Source organism: Hyla sarda, chromosome 1, assembly GCF_029499605.1.
Source record: "Hyla sarda isolate aHylSar1 chromosome 1, aHylSar1.hap1, whole genome shotgun sequence".
In the NCBI taxonomy this organism is placed as follows: domain Eukaryota; kingdom Metazoa; phylum Chordata; class Amphibia; order Anura; family Hylidae; genus Hyla; species Hyla sarda.
Window position 1 is genome coordinate 262094607 of NC_079189.1, and position 15394 is coordinate 262110000.

General features: G+C 44.1%; 1 protein-coding gene across 5 annotated transcripts in view; it reads right to left on the reverse strand.

Annotated features, from left to right (window-relative positions):
• The window catches only part of HMG20B (high mobility group 20B), a 207893-nt gene that overhangs the window by 11612 nt on the left and 180887 nt on the right, over positions 1–15394 (reverse strand). For 4 of the 5 annotated variants that reach the window (XM_056571322.1, XM_056571312.1, XM_056571303.1 and 1 more), the window contains one exon: positions 5785–5917. In XM_056571322.1, coding sequence (XP_056427297.1) covers positions 5785–5917 — 133 coding nt within the window. Of the gene's footprint in view, positions 1–5780; positions 5918–15394 lie in introns of those variants that run through there. The other variant, XM_056571340.1, reaches the window with a different exon arrangement.

The window sequence follows — 15394 nt, forward strand, 5'->3', positions numbered from 1 at the left end:
CGGTGAAAAACTTTTTTTTTTTTTTAATCAACTGGTGCCAGAAAGTTAAACAGATTTATAAATTACTTCTATTAAAAAAAATCTTAATTCTTCCTGTACTTATTAGCTGCTGAATACTACAGTGGAAATTCTTTTCCGTTTGAAACACAGAGCTGTCTGCTGACATCATGAGCAGAGTGCTCTCTGCTGACATCTCTGTCCATTTTAGGAACTGTCCAGAGTAAAAGGAAATCCCCATAGCAAACATATGCTGTTCTGGACAGTTCCTAAAATGGACAGAGATGTCAGCAGAGAGCACTGTGCTCATGATTTCAGCAGACAGCTCGGTGTTTCAAAAAGAAAATAATTTCCGCTGTAGTATTCAGAAGCTAATAAGTACAGGAAGGATTAAGAATTTTTAATAGAAGTAATTTACAAATCTGTTTAACTTTCTGGCACCAGTTGATTTTAAAAAAAAATAACGTTTTTCACCGGAGTACCCCTTTAAATAAGGTTTCCACAAAAAATGTGGTAGATTTGAGCTCTGGAAAACCGCACAGCTCAGGGCAGTTGTAAAAAAAGCAAAAATGTAGTAGAAAGTTTAAAATGAAGGGAAGCATTAGTAAATACCATGGAAAAATACCTGTAGGGAATTAAAGCCCACAAAGAAAACTACACTCCACTCTTCGTAAAAATCAGGGCCAGTGTGTAATTTTTACAGAAAAGTCCAAGGTGTAGAAGCAGAAGCCTCCAATAGTTACAAAATAGCGTATATGTCTGTTAGGATTTTTTCATTTTTGCACTTTTTTTTTCCTCCTCATCATGAGTCCTTCAAGGAGTACTCCGCTGCTCAGCGTTTTGAACAAACCATTCCAAACGCAGGAGCCGGGAACTTGTGACATCATAGCCCTGCCCCCTCATGACATCACGTCCCTCCCATAGACTTGCATTGAGGGGGCGGGGTGTGTCATCATGAGGGGGCGGGGCTATGATGTCACGAGCTCCCAACGCCGGCTCCTGCATTTGGAACAGTTTGTTCCAAACGCTGAGCAGCGGAGTACCCCTTTAAAAGGAAAAAAATTCCTCCCCTCCCTCCACCTCTCCCTCTTCTCCCCACTCTAATGAAGAGAGAGGGGAGGAATATTGATGAGCTGGGTGGCTCGGAGTGCCAGTTAGCACATCATTTGAATATACAGAAAATAGAAGATTAAGGCCGAACGGCGCAGCAGACCCGGGCACGGTAAGGATCAAACTGATCAGCATCCCCTGCACTACCAGCCAGTACCGCTGGTTAGTGCGGGGGAAGAAAGCTGACAGTTTTCCTTTAAGGGGTTAAAAAAAATGTTATGTGAACAGAGTCAAACATATTCCTTTCAATGGGGCTTATCTGTAATACTCGACAGAGTCAGTCAGTCAGTCAATGTGCTGGGCTAAGCCAGTGAGGTTAATTCACTCTGTTTTATCAATACTTAGTTTAACCCCTTAAGGACCAGGCCATTTTATACCTTAAGGACCGGAGCGTTTTTTGCAATTCTGACCACTGTCACTTTAAACATTAATAACTCTGGAATACTTTTAGTTATCATTCTGATTCCGAGATTGTTTTTTCGTGACATATTCTACTTTAACTTAGTGGTAAAATTTTATGGTAACTTGCATCCTTTCTTGGTGAAAAATCCCAAAATTTGATGAAAAAAATGAAAATTTTGCATTTTTCTAACTTTGAAGCTCTCTGCTTGTAAGGAAAATGGATATTCAAAATATATTTTTTTGGGGTTCACATATACAATATGTCTACTTTATGTTTGCATCATAAAATTTATGAGTTTTTACTTTTGGAAGACACCATAGGGCTTCAAAGTTCAGTAGCAATTTTGAAATTTTTCACAAAATTTTCAAACTCACTATTTTTCAGGGACCAGTTCAGTTTTGAAGTGGATTTGAAGGGTCTTCATATTAGAAATACCCCATAAAAGACCCCATTATAAAAACTACACCCCCTAAAGTATTCAAAAAAATTCAGTAAGTGTATTAACCCTTTAGGTGTTTCACAGGAATAGCAGCAAAGTGAAGGAGAAAATTCAAAATCTTCATTTTTTACACTCGCATGTTCTTGTAGACCCAATTTTTGAATTTTTGCAAGGGATAAAAAGGAAAATTTTTTTACTTGTATTTGAAACCCAATTTCTCTCGAGTAAGCACATACCTCATATGTCTATGTTAATTGTTCGGCGGGCGCAGTAGAGGGCTCAGAAGGGAAGGAGCGACAAATGGTTTTTGGGGGGCATGCCGCATTTAGGAAGCCCCTATGGTGCCAGGACAGCAAAAAAAAACACATGGCATACCATTTTGGAAACTAGACCCCTCAGGGAACGTAACAAGGGGTAAAGTGAACCTTAATACCCTACAGGTGATTCACGACTTTTGCATATGTAAAAAAAATATATATTTTTTTTACCTAAAATGCTTGGTTTCCCAAAAATTTTACATTTTTAAAAAGGGTAATAGCAGAAAATACCCCCCAAAATTTGAAGCCCAATTTCTCCCGATACAGAAAACACCTCGCATGGGGGTGAAAAGTGCTCTGCTGGTGCACTACAGGTCTCAGAAGAGAAGGAGTCACATTTGGCTTTTTGAAAGCAAATTTTGCTCTGGGGGCATGCCGCATTTAGGAAGCCCCTATGGTGCCAGAACAGCAAAAAAAAACACATGGCATACCATTTTGGAAACTAGACCCCTCGGGGAACGTAACAAGGGGTAATGTGAACCTTAATACCCTACAGGTGTTTCACGACTTTTGCATATGTAAAAAAAAATATTTTTTTTTTACCTAAAATGCTTGGTTTCCCAAAATTTTTACAATTTTAAAAAGGGTAATAGCAGAAAATACCCCCAAAAATTTGAAGCCCAATTTCTCCCGATTCAGAAAACACCCCATATGGGTGTGAAAAGTGCTCTGCTGGCGCACTACAGGTCTCAGAAGAGAAGGAGTCACATTTGGCTTTTTGAAAGCGAATTTTGCTCTGGGGGCATGCCGCATTTAGGAAGCCCCTATGGTGCCAGGACAGCAAAAAAAAAACACATGGCATACTATTTTGGAAACTAGACCCCTCGGGGAACGTAACAAGGGGTAATTTGAACCTTAATACCCTACAGGTGTTTCACGACTTTTGCATATGCAAAAAAATATATATTTTTTTTACCTAAAATGCTTGTTTTCCCAAAAATTTTACATTTTTTAAAATGGTAATAGCAGAAAATACCCCCCAAAATTTGAAGCCCAATTTCTCCCGAGTACGGCGATACCCCATATGTGGCCCTAAACTGTTGCCTTGAAATACGACAGGGCTCCAAAGTGAGAGCGCCATGCGCATTTGAGGCCTAAATTAGGGACTTGCATAGGGGTGGACATAGGGGTATTCTACGCCAGTGATTCCCAAACAGGGTGCCTCCAGCTGTTGTAAAACTCCCAGCATGCCTGGACAGTCAACGGCTATCTGGCAATACTGGGAGTAGTTGTTTTGCAACAGCTGGAGGCTCGGTTTTGGAAACAGTGGCGTACCAGACGTTTTTCATTTTTATTGGGGAGGGGGGTTGTATAGGGGTATGTGTATATGTAGTGTTTTTTACTTTTTATTTTATTTTGTGGTAGTGTAGTGTAGTGTTTTTAGGGTACAGTCGCACGGGCGGGGGGTTCACAGTAGTTTCTCGCTGGCAGTTTGAGCTACGGCAGAAAATTTGACGCAGCTCAAACTTGCAGCCGGATACTTACTGTAATCCTCCGCCCATGTGAGTGTACCCTGTACGTTCACATTGGGGGGGGGGAACATCCAGCTGTTGCAAAACTACAACTCCCAGCATGTACGGTCTATCAGTGCATGCTGGGAGTTGTAGTTTTGCAACCGCTGGAGGCTCCGTTTTGGAAACAGTGGCGTACCAGACGTTTTTCATTTTTATTGGGGAGGGGAGGGGGGCTGTGTAGGGGTATGTGTATATGTAGTGTTTTTTACTTTTTATTTTATTGTGTGTTAGTGTAGTGTAGTGTTTTTAGGGTACAGTCACACGGGCGGGGGTTCACAGTAGTTTCTCGCTGGCAGTTTGAGCTGCGGCAGAAATTTTGCCGTACCTCAAACTTGCAGCCGGATACTAACTGTAATCCTCCGCCCATGTGAGTGTACCCTGTACGTTCACATTGGGGGGGGAACATCCAGCTGTTGCAAAACTACAACTCCCAGCATGTACGGTCTATCAGTGCATGCTGGGAGTTGTAGTTTTGCAACAGCTGGAGGCACACTGGTTGTGAAACACCGAGTTTGGTAACAAACTCAGTGTTTTGCAACCAGTGTGCCTTCAGCTGTTGCAAAAGCTACAACCCCCAGCATGTACGGACAGCGGAAGGGCATGCTGGGTGTTGTAGTTATGCAACAGCTGGAGGCATACTACTTTGGCTGGGGATCCTGGGGATTGTAGTTATGCAACAGCTGGAGACACACTGGTTTACTACTTAACTCAGTGTGCCTTCAGCTGTTGCAAAACTACAACTCTCAGCAGTCACCGACAGCCAACGGGCATGCTGGGAGTTGTAGTTATGCAACCACCAGATGCACCACTACAACTCCCAGCATGCACTTTAGCTGATTGTGCAAGCTGGGAGTTGTAGTTACACAACAGCTGAAGGTACACTTTTCCATAAAGAATGTGCCTCCAGCTGTTGCAAAACTACAAGTCCCAGCATGCCCATAAGGGCATGCTGGGAGTTGTGGTGGTCTGCCTCCTGCTGTTGCATAACTACAGCTCCCAGCATGCCCTTTTTGCATGCTGGGAGCTGTTGCTAAGCAACAGCAGGAGGCTGTCACTCACCTCCAACGATCCTCGCCGCACAGGTCAGTCCCTCGTCGTCTCCGCTGCCCCGCTTCTCCTGGGGCCCCGATCCCAACAGGGGCGCCGGGGATCGGGGTCCCCAGCACCCGGGGTGCACGTCCCGCACCCGCTCACGTCCTCCGGAAGAGGGGCGGAGCGGGTTGCGGGAGTGACACCCGCAGCAGGTCGGCCGACGAATCAGGGCGATCGTGAGGTGGCACCAGTGCCACCTCACCCCTGCTGGCTCTGGCTGATCGGGGCCGTCTCTGACGGCCCCGATCAGCCAATAATTCCGGGTCACCGGGTCACTGGAGACCCGATTGACCCGGAATCCGCCACAGATCGCTGGACTGAATTGTCCAGCGATCTGCGGCCATCACCGACATGGGGGGTCATAATGACCCCCCTGGGCGATATGCCCCGATGCCTGCTGAACGATTTCAGCAGGCATCGGGGACCAGCTCCGCTCCAGATGGTTGCGGGGGGCCGGTAAAACACATGACGTTCTCATACGTCATGTGTCCTTAAGGACTCGGAAATGGAGACGTATGAGAACGTCATGTGTCCTTAAGGGGTTAAAGCAGCAATAACAAATTCTTTTTCTGGTACCTCTGTGGCTATGTTTATATTGTTAATGAAAATCTGTAGGTTTTAATGAAAGCAAACAAATAATTGTATGTCATAAAAGTACATCATAGCATTTGCTTAGGATGCTGCTGAATGGGATAAGTTGGAGGGTTATCTGATAAGAGAAATACTTGCACAAGGCAAAAAAGGTATATAGAGAGAGCAAACTTAATTATTGATTATGCCTACAATTGGCCACCATTGTGTGATAGGTGTACTTTCAACAACAGATAGAAAGGGTCACAATCCTCTGGAAATCAACTTTTATAATGGCAACATAAATGTAAACAACCCTTTTAAGTCTTAGGCATAACTCACCTATTTATTCTGGATAAAATCTCTTTTATCCGGATGACCAATTTCTCATGCTGAACTGGGTTACCCTCTATAACATTGTGGAGTTTAGCCATGTAAAGGTCTAGATTACCCACTGTTGGAGTTTCTCCTGTTCCTATAAAGTGGAAGAGAAAAGCAATTACATGTATATCCGAAGGACAGACATTGTCAAAAGTACAGACTTAAACCTTCTAAATAGGTTTTCTAGGTGTTACAGCAAACCAGGATTTATCAACTGTTTTCTACTGAAGCCTCAGCAGACAAAATACAGAGATACATTTGTCAAAATCAATGCAAAGATTTTAAATGTTTCTTTATCCAAATTAGTCTTCCTTCTGTGGCTTACCTTCAATTAGGGGTGCCTCACAGAAAACCTACTTGATAATCCTGTGTTGACCAGGTAGTCACATTGTTATCCATCGATTAATATAGAATAAGCATTGAATAAATAACTATAATCTTAGAACTAAAGTATAATCTATATTAAAATATAAAAACCCATTCCAACTAATAAATCTTGGCTGTGGAATGAAAGTGGACACCAATGTACCCATATTTAATGAAACCAAAACATTGCCACTTCTATCAAGACAATACTATATGGCATGCACTACCATATATGGGTAATCCTCTAGGGATATTTCAAGGGGTAAACTGAGACAGATGTCATACCAGCCCTGATCTGTCAATCAGAGCTGGCGGACCAACCCAATGACTCAGAGCCCTATTAACAGTTGAAGTCACAACTATGAGTATTCTGAAATTGCACAGCAATTCAGAGCGAGTCACAGAATATTGTAAAAGGGTGTCTGTCAGGGTTTCATGTGCTGGCCATGATTTGAGCATCGTGAAATTAACAGGCTTCCCTTAACCCCTTAAGGACTCAGGGTTTTTCCGTTTTTGCACTTTCGTTTTTTCCTCCTTACCTTTTAAAAATCATAACCCTTTCAATTTTCCACCTAAAAATCCATATTATGGCTTATTTTTTGCGTCAGCAATTCTACTTTGCAGGGACATTAGTCATTTTACCCAAAAATGCACGGCGAAACGGAAAAAAAAAATCATTGTGCGACAAAATCGAAGAAAAAACGCCATTTTGTAAATTTTGGCGGCTTCCGTTTCTACGCAGTGCATATTTTGGTAAAAATTACACCTTATCATTATTCTGTAGGTCCATATGGTTAAAATGATACCCTACTTATATAGGTTTGATTTTGTCGCACTTCTGGAAAAAATCATAACTACATGCAGGAAAATGTATACGTTTAAAAATGTCATATTCTGACCCCTATAACTTTTTTATTTTTCCACGTACAGGGTGGTATGAGGACTCATTTTTTGCGCCGTGATCTGAAGTTTTTATTGGTATGATTTTTGTTTTGATCGGACTTTTTCATCACTTTTTATTCATTTTTTAATGGTATAAAAAGTGACCAAAATACGCTTTTTTGGACTTTGGAATTTTTTTTGCGCGTACGTCTTTGACCGTGCGATTTAATTAATGATATATTTTTATAGTTCGGACATTTATGCACGCGGCGATACCACATCTGTTTATTTTTTAATTTTTTTTACACTTATTTTTTTTATGGGAAAAGGGGGGTGATTCAAACTTTTATTAGGGAAGGGGTTAAATGACCTTTATTAACACTTTTTTTTTTACATTTTTTTTGCAGTGTTATAGGTCCCATAGGGACCTATAACACTGCACACACTGATCTTTTACACAGATCACTGGCGTGTATTAACACGCCTGTGATCAGTGTTATCGGCGCTTGACTGCTCCTGCCTGGATCTCAGGCACGGAGCAGTCATTCGCCGATCGGACACCAAGGAGGCAGGTAGGGGCCCTCCCGGTGTCCTGTCAGCTGTTCGGGACGCCGCGATTTCACCGCAGCGGTCCCGAACAGCCCGACTGAGCAGCCGGGTCACTTTCACTTTAGAAGTGGCGGTCAGCATTGACCGCCGCTTCTAAAGGGTTAATACCGCACATCGCCGTAATCGGCGATGTGTGGTATTAGCTGCGGGTCCCGGCCGTTGATGAGCGCCGGGACCGACGCGATATGATGCGGGATCGCGGCGCGATCCCGCTTCATATCGCGGGAGCCGGCGCAGGACGTAAATATACGCCCTGCGTCGTTAAGGGGTTAATTGCTCAAAACTTGTAATGAAGGAAAACTCAAGCAATATTGACGTTTTTTATAAAACCTAAAACCCAAGTGTGTGCATCACTGGTTTAGTAAGATGATTCACTTTAACCCCTTTAGGACGAAGGCTGTACAGGTACGCACTTGTGTCCTGGTACTTGTACACCCTGGTTCCTTTACCAGGGTTTAAAGCATGCTCACGAGCAGAGCACGCTTCATACCCTGTGGGTCCAGACTGCTATCAGCAGCCAGAACCCACAGTAATAGCCGGGCTTCGCTGATCAGCCGATGCCTAGCATTAACCCTTTAGATGCTGCAATCAAAGTTGATCTCTGCATCTAAAATGTAGGGTTAATGGTGCCAGTTAACTCAGGACAGCTGATTGGGACATCCGCGCTGAAATTGAGGGTCCCAATTAGCTGAGTGGAAGGTGAGAGGGCCCTTAATTGCCTCCTCGCCGTCCAATCGATGCTATGCTATAACATAAAGGAGAGGCGCTCCATAGTGCAGGACAACCACAATATACAGGCAGGAAAGACAAGCAGCCTACCGGAGCAAGTTGGGTACCTACATACACAACAATGGTGAACGCATAAGTGTAAGAAGACGTTCAGCCTGATTGCAGCCTTTCTGTGCAAAACAATAGGACAGCAAACGACTTGTGTATAAACCAGGATTCAACGGCGCTGTGCAGAACTTCAATCATGGGAGACGCCAGGTAACTTGTAAAACTTTACTAGACAATCATGCTACGCATTTCACTGCGCAAGCGCAGCTTCCTCAGGCATATCAGTTAGGGAAAACCCTCCCAGTCTTATACCAGAGGGTTTTAACCCCTTCTATTCAAATACAATATTCCACAACAATAAGCACAATGTAAAATCGCAATAATAATACATATATGTTACCACGTGAATATAAACCATAAAAAATACATACTTGTGCTCAGGGCTTTCAATTGTGCACGTGGTTGCAAGAGTTGACTACCGATTTATACATAAACACATATTGACTTACCAAGAGGTTAGAGTTCTTCCATACATGAGATTGCACCTTATAGACAGACCTAAACCTATACCAATGAGAATGACTAACTCAGCGGTTGAATTGTGCCCATAACCGCGTATGAGGGCACGCCTGAAGAGGGCATGCCCTGTGATGAGTTGATAAGAATAAGGGAGGGTTGGGAGGGTTCCGCAAACGTCACGTACGCCCCGCCTACATGATGCAGTGACATTTTATACTCCTTCCCCTAACATGGTTCCCTCTAGAGGTGCGAGGGGTGTTGGAATTCCCGCCCCCTCACACAAATTCAGCCTGATAGGCTTCCCACTTGTACTCAGGGCTTTCATTCGTGCACGTGGTTGCAAGAGTTGACTACCGATTTACACATAAACACATATTGACTTACCAAGAGGTTAGAGTTCTTCCATACCTGAGATTGCACCTTACAGACAGACCTAAACCTATACCAATGAGAATGACTAACTCAGCGGTTGAATTGTGCCCATAACCGCGTATGAGGGCACGCCTGAAGAGGGGAAAAGAAACTCAGACATAGGATTGATAACATTGCTCCTGATCAAGATAACCCACACCACCACTAGTCATATCTATCTACCCCTAACTGAACTAACCTCGAGCAACCAAGAGAGTTGAACCTGCCAGCTCGCGACCACATTGGCAGTACCTGACCCTGAGGAGTAACGGTAGAGCCGCCTACTACGGACGGCCTGACGTTGGCACAGGACCCGACTACATACTGGCTGATTCGAGCCTATTGACTTACTTACTGTGACAAATGCAGCAAGATGGAACTGATAAACTTACCAGGCATAACATACTCCAGTCCCTGCTAATAAGTGGCAAAGTTTCCACTGTTAGTCAAGTGATACGCAACCTGACACAATAACCGACCTTTGGTGACAATGACCTTACATTGGCATGACGCCTATACCAATTAAGCAAATAAGCAACCTGCCTGAAGAGTTGACTCGACTGAACAGTGAGCCATACCCTCACCTGCCCAACATGTCGTCCTAAATAAGATCTGAGGAGTGACGACCTGCAGCGAATGATGGGTCTCCTTGTCATGCACATTCCTGTAGATTTGACAGAACTCGTGTAACAATTGCGCCTATAGACTGTCGTACATGAACGCGTGACAGGTATCAACAGAAGCATTGTGTCTGAAGACATTAACGGTCTCTGCGTACCTATCGTACCTGTAGATTAGATTGGTCCTGCGTACTATCGTGCCTATAGATGTGGCAGGATTTTGCGTAATCATCGTGCCCGTAACAAGACAATCTAACTCAAACCTCGTACCTGTGGGCGTGACAGATCTTGAGTAAGCCTGTGGACGTGAAGTATGTACGCGTGATGTTGACATCACTGGACTAAACAGATTAATGCTGACCACGAACTACAAACGTACGCACCGTGGACTGCTACCACTGTATATTCAGTGCAAATTTAACGTATGCGAAGTATACTGGCACAGAGGTATGTGCGGTGTAACTATTTGTGATTGTAGAGTACAAGCTATGACCATCTGTACAGTATGAAAGCTACGAACGTATGTGTAATATACTCCGTATGCATCCATGAGTGTATGACCAATGAGAGCTATGTGTAAGGTAAGACAGTACGAAGCTAGATACGTCAACAGTTATGAGCATATGTTTCTGGATAGTGACCCGCGTATGTATGAAAGGACGGCACGCGTGAGTGCAAGTGCTCAAGGCCTGAGTGTCTAACACTGTCTGTACACATTGCATATAACACAATGAGCATATGAACAGTGCGAGTTATGTGTATGGTAAGACAGTATGAAGCTAGATACAACAACAGTTATGAGCATATGTTCTGGATAGTAACCCGCGTATGTATGGAAAGGACGGCACACGTGAGTGCAATATGACCACGACAAGCACACGAACAGTGCTCAAGGCCTGAGTGTCTAACACTGTCTGTACACATTGCATATAGCACAATGAGCGCATGAAATGTACACAACAGTAACTGTACCTGCTGCCTAAGACACTATGAGTGCATGTACTATATGCAATACCAACTGTGCTCCTGCATGTGACACTTATGAGTGTACGTACTGTAAACAAAACTAACTGTACCTGCTGTATTTAACACAAGCAGTGTGTCCATAGACATGATCGGTCTCCGCGTGCCTATCGTACCTGTAGATTAGACAGGTCCTGCGTATCCTCGTGCCTGTAGATGTGACAGGTCTTTGCGTAATCATCGTGCCTGTAACAAGACCAACTAACAAACCTCGTACCTGTAGACGTGACAGGTCTTTGAATAAAGCTGTGGACGTGATGCACGCTCGCGTGATGTTGACCTGAATGGACTAAACAGATTGATGCTGACCACAAACTGCAAACGTACGCACCGTGGAATGCTAAAAACATATGTTCAGTGCAAGCTTAAACGTATCAGAGGTATGTTCGGTGTAACTATTAATTATTGTAGAGAACAAGCTATGAGCATCTGTAAAGTATGAAAGTACGAACGTATGTATAGTATATTCCGTGTGAATCCATGGGCGTATGAACAGAGCAAGCTATGAGCGTGTGTATGGTAAGACCGTACGAAGCTAGATACAACAATAGTTATGAGCATGTGTACTGGACAGCGACTTGCGCATGTATGGAAAGGACGGCACGCATAAGTGCAATGTGACCACGACAAGCACACGAACAGTGCTCAAGGTCTGAGTGTATGACCCTATATCTGTACACATTGCGTGTGACACAACGAGCATGTGAACTGTACACAACCGCAACTGTACCTGCTGCATGAGACACTATGGGCGCATGTACTGTATGCAACACTAACTGTGGGTTCTGCATATGACACTATGAGTGTACGTACTGTAACAAAAATACTAACTGTACCTGCTGCATATGACACTGAGCATAATCACTGTATGCCACCTAACTGTGCCTACCGCCTATAACACTATGAACGTATGCACGGTATACCATACCAGTGTGACTGTACCCACTGCATATGACACTGCGCATATGTACTGCAAACTACCCTAACTGTACCTACTGCATGTGATACTAGGAGAATATTTACTGTATGCATCACCTATGAGTGTAACCCCTACAAATAACACTATAAGCATATATACTGGTGTACAAACTAACTATACCCACTGCAACAACCCTATGAGCGCATGGACTGTATACAACACTAACTAATCACTGCAATATAACACTATGAGCGTATGTACTGTATACGATACAACAACGTACCCACTGCAAGTACGCCACGAGTGCATGTGCTATGCCTAACCCTGTAACCTACTGCATGCTACTATGACCTTGTGTACTGTATACGACACTGTAACTGCACCTTCTGTATATGATGCTACAACGCATGTATGTACCATATATATATATATATATATATATATATATATATATACACACACATTTTTTATTTATTTATTTTTTTGAGTGACTGTACGGTATGAACGTTATGAACGACTGCATGAACGCTATGAGTGACTGCACGGTATGAAACGCTATGAGTGACTACACAGTATGACGCTCTGAATGACTGCACGGTATGGACGCTACGAGTGCCTGCACGGTATGGACGCTATGAGTGCCTGCAAGGTATGGGCGCTATGAGTGCCTGCACAGTATGGGCGCTATGAGTGCCTGCACGGTATGGACGCTATGAGTGCCTGCACGGAGTGAAATGCTTTGAGTGACTGCACGGTGTGAAACGCTATGAGTGCCTGCACGGTGTGGACGCTATAGGTGACTGCAGGTAAACAACATGAGTGACTGCACGGAATGGTATGAGCGCTTAAGAGTGACTGCACATTATAAATGCTGTGAGGGACTGCACGTAATGAGTGACTACACGGAATGAACGTAATGAACGGTATAAATGCAGCAAATGCACCATGTACATATGTAATATGTTGTAAGAATGCATGGAATGCAGGCTTGCAAATAATGATCGCCCAGTTATGAGTGAATCTATGGTAATGGTGCAGTGAATGAAAGCGTGGAAACACTACAACCCGTATGAAATGAGCACAGGAACTACTTGCATACTGGCACCCTATAATGACATGGCTCAAATTGCCTCGAGAAGCTAGAAGGCCCCCCCCCCTCCAGTACCACCGAGGACGCAACATTGGGGCTCTGAGGGCGACGGGCGTCCAGCATATAATGCTGCCGGCATGCAAACATTTCCCCCCCCCCCCCCCTTTTTTACACTAAATACCCTCTGCAATTATGTGCTGGTAACGCTATGACATTAATACTATACTCTGGTCATATGCGCTCCGGCTCCCGAATTCTCAGGTCTGAGGCAGAGCCTTTTTTTTTTTACAACAGCATCACCTGCCGTCTGCAGGCGGCTTAAAAACCGGTACCGCAGGCCTGCTGAGGCAAACAGATGCCGTCCGCCGCAACCAAGCCTGCCATCACCATAGTAAGCAAAAGCACGTGGGATGCCGGTCCCAGGCTAGACCCGTGAGACGCCGGCCCCTTCCCAGCAGCGTGGCCACGAGCGAGTGGCTCCTGCCGAAGACCCCCAGGATAGACCAGTAGACCGCAATCAGTTATCAAGGGAGCGCCAGCTGTGCAGACCAGCCGCACAGCCGGACAGAACAATACTGGTGCCGGAAGCCGCCCGCCGGGTCCCGGGGAGCATAATGCTGCGGCTCAGGACACCAGCCAAAAGTTAAGAAACCTTGCCGGAGCCCGGCGCTTACTGAACCGCTCCTGACGCTATCTCGAACTGCTACGCTCATCCTCTGCTGCACCATACACACATGGCCCCACTCAGAGAACCAGACCAACTGCCGACGTCCTTCCGCAAACGTCACGTACGCCCCGCCTACATGATGCAGGGACATTTTATACTCCTTCCCCTAACATGGCTCCGCCTAGAGGTGCGAGGGGTGTGGGAATTCCCGCCCCCTCACACAAATTCAGCCTGATAGGCTTCCCACATATAGAAAATACAGAAATATGCGGAAAAGGGTATACATTGTGATACTTCTTTTGCTGTGTATCTATTTTAATGCAGCTGTAATTTGCAATAATGTTGGCTGGACCATACATAGGGTCCATGCCAGGTTGAATAAGCATAGGCCCCTTTCACACTATAAAATTCATCCGTTAAAAGATCCGTTATAAACATCTGTTAGAAAAGCTTTAAAAACATTTGTTAAACGTCCGTTACAAAGTTCCATTCCAGTCTATGGGATTTTTTGATGATCTATTATGACCCGTTATAGCCAGTCATGAATAACGGACGTTAGTTGTGAAGGAAGAAAAGACGGCACATGCACAAATTTTTCTTCAGTCACAAGAAACTGGTAAATTAACGTCCGTTATTTTTAACATTGAAGTCTATGGCACACGGATGAGCCTTTATGTCATTCGTTTGCACCTGGTTTATAATATCCGTTATTACTTCTGAGAATGCCCAGAAGAGGTGACATTAGCAGACTCCTGCAGTGCTGAGGGACTACTAATACACCCATTATGGAACAGACTTGCTTCCATGATGCGAGTATTAGTTCCCTGTCTGCGGGAGTCTGACGGTGGCTGAGGAGGCTACATTAGTGTTTGTACTACTACTACCCCCATCATGGACCAGACTCTGTTCCATGATGGGGGTTGTAGTACAGGGCCTGAGAGATTGATCTCACCGGGTCTACCTCTATATATGGGTCTACCTCTATATATGGGTTATTGATCTTTTGTATAGTGGTTTTTATTCAACATAGCAGTGTTAGTCAATGGTAATGGTAGTACTGTAGTCATGGTGTGGCAGAATTATATGTCCTCTGTATTGTGGTGTTGCTAGGGATACTGGTCTGCATATAGTGGATTTTATTTCCTTACAGTATGGTGGTATTATTTAGTCACTAGGGCTAATATGGAGTGGAGATATTATTTTATGTTTCTAAGCCAGATACTAAGATAAAATCCAGCGTGTGCCGCAGGGAGGGGGGCCCAGACTACAAACTCTGTAAGGGGCCCCAAAATTTCTGATGTCCCTAACTGACATGCCTGAGGAAGCTGCGCATGCGTAGTGACATTGCATGATTGTCTAGTAAAGTTTTACAAGTTACCTGGTGTCTCCCGTGATTGAAGTACTGCACAGAGCCGTTGAATCCTGGTTTATACTCAAGTCGTTTGCTGTTCCAATGCTATACTATGTCAAAAGACTGCATGTTATAGCCCCCTATCGGGACAAAATAAAAAGTTTGAATACCCCCCCCCCCCCCCTTTCCATGTTTTAAATAATGTAAAATAATGTAATCAAAAATAAACAATCATATGTGGTACTGCCACGTACGTGAATGTCCAAACTATTAAAATATAAGGTTAGTTAAACCTCATGGCTGATGGCGTACACATATAAGTCAAAAATTGCACATC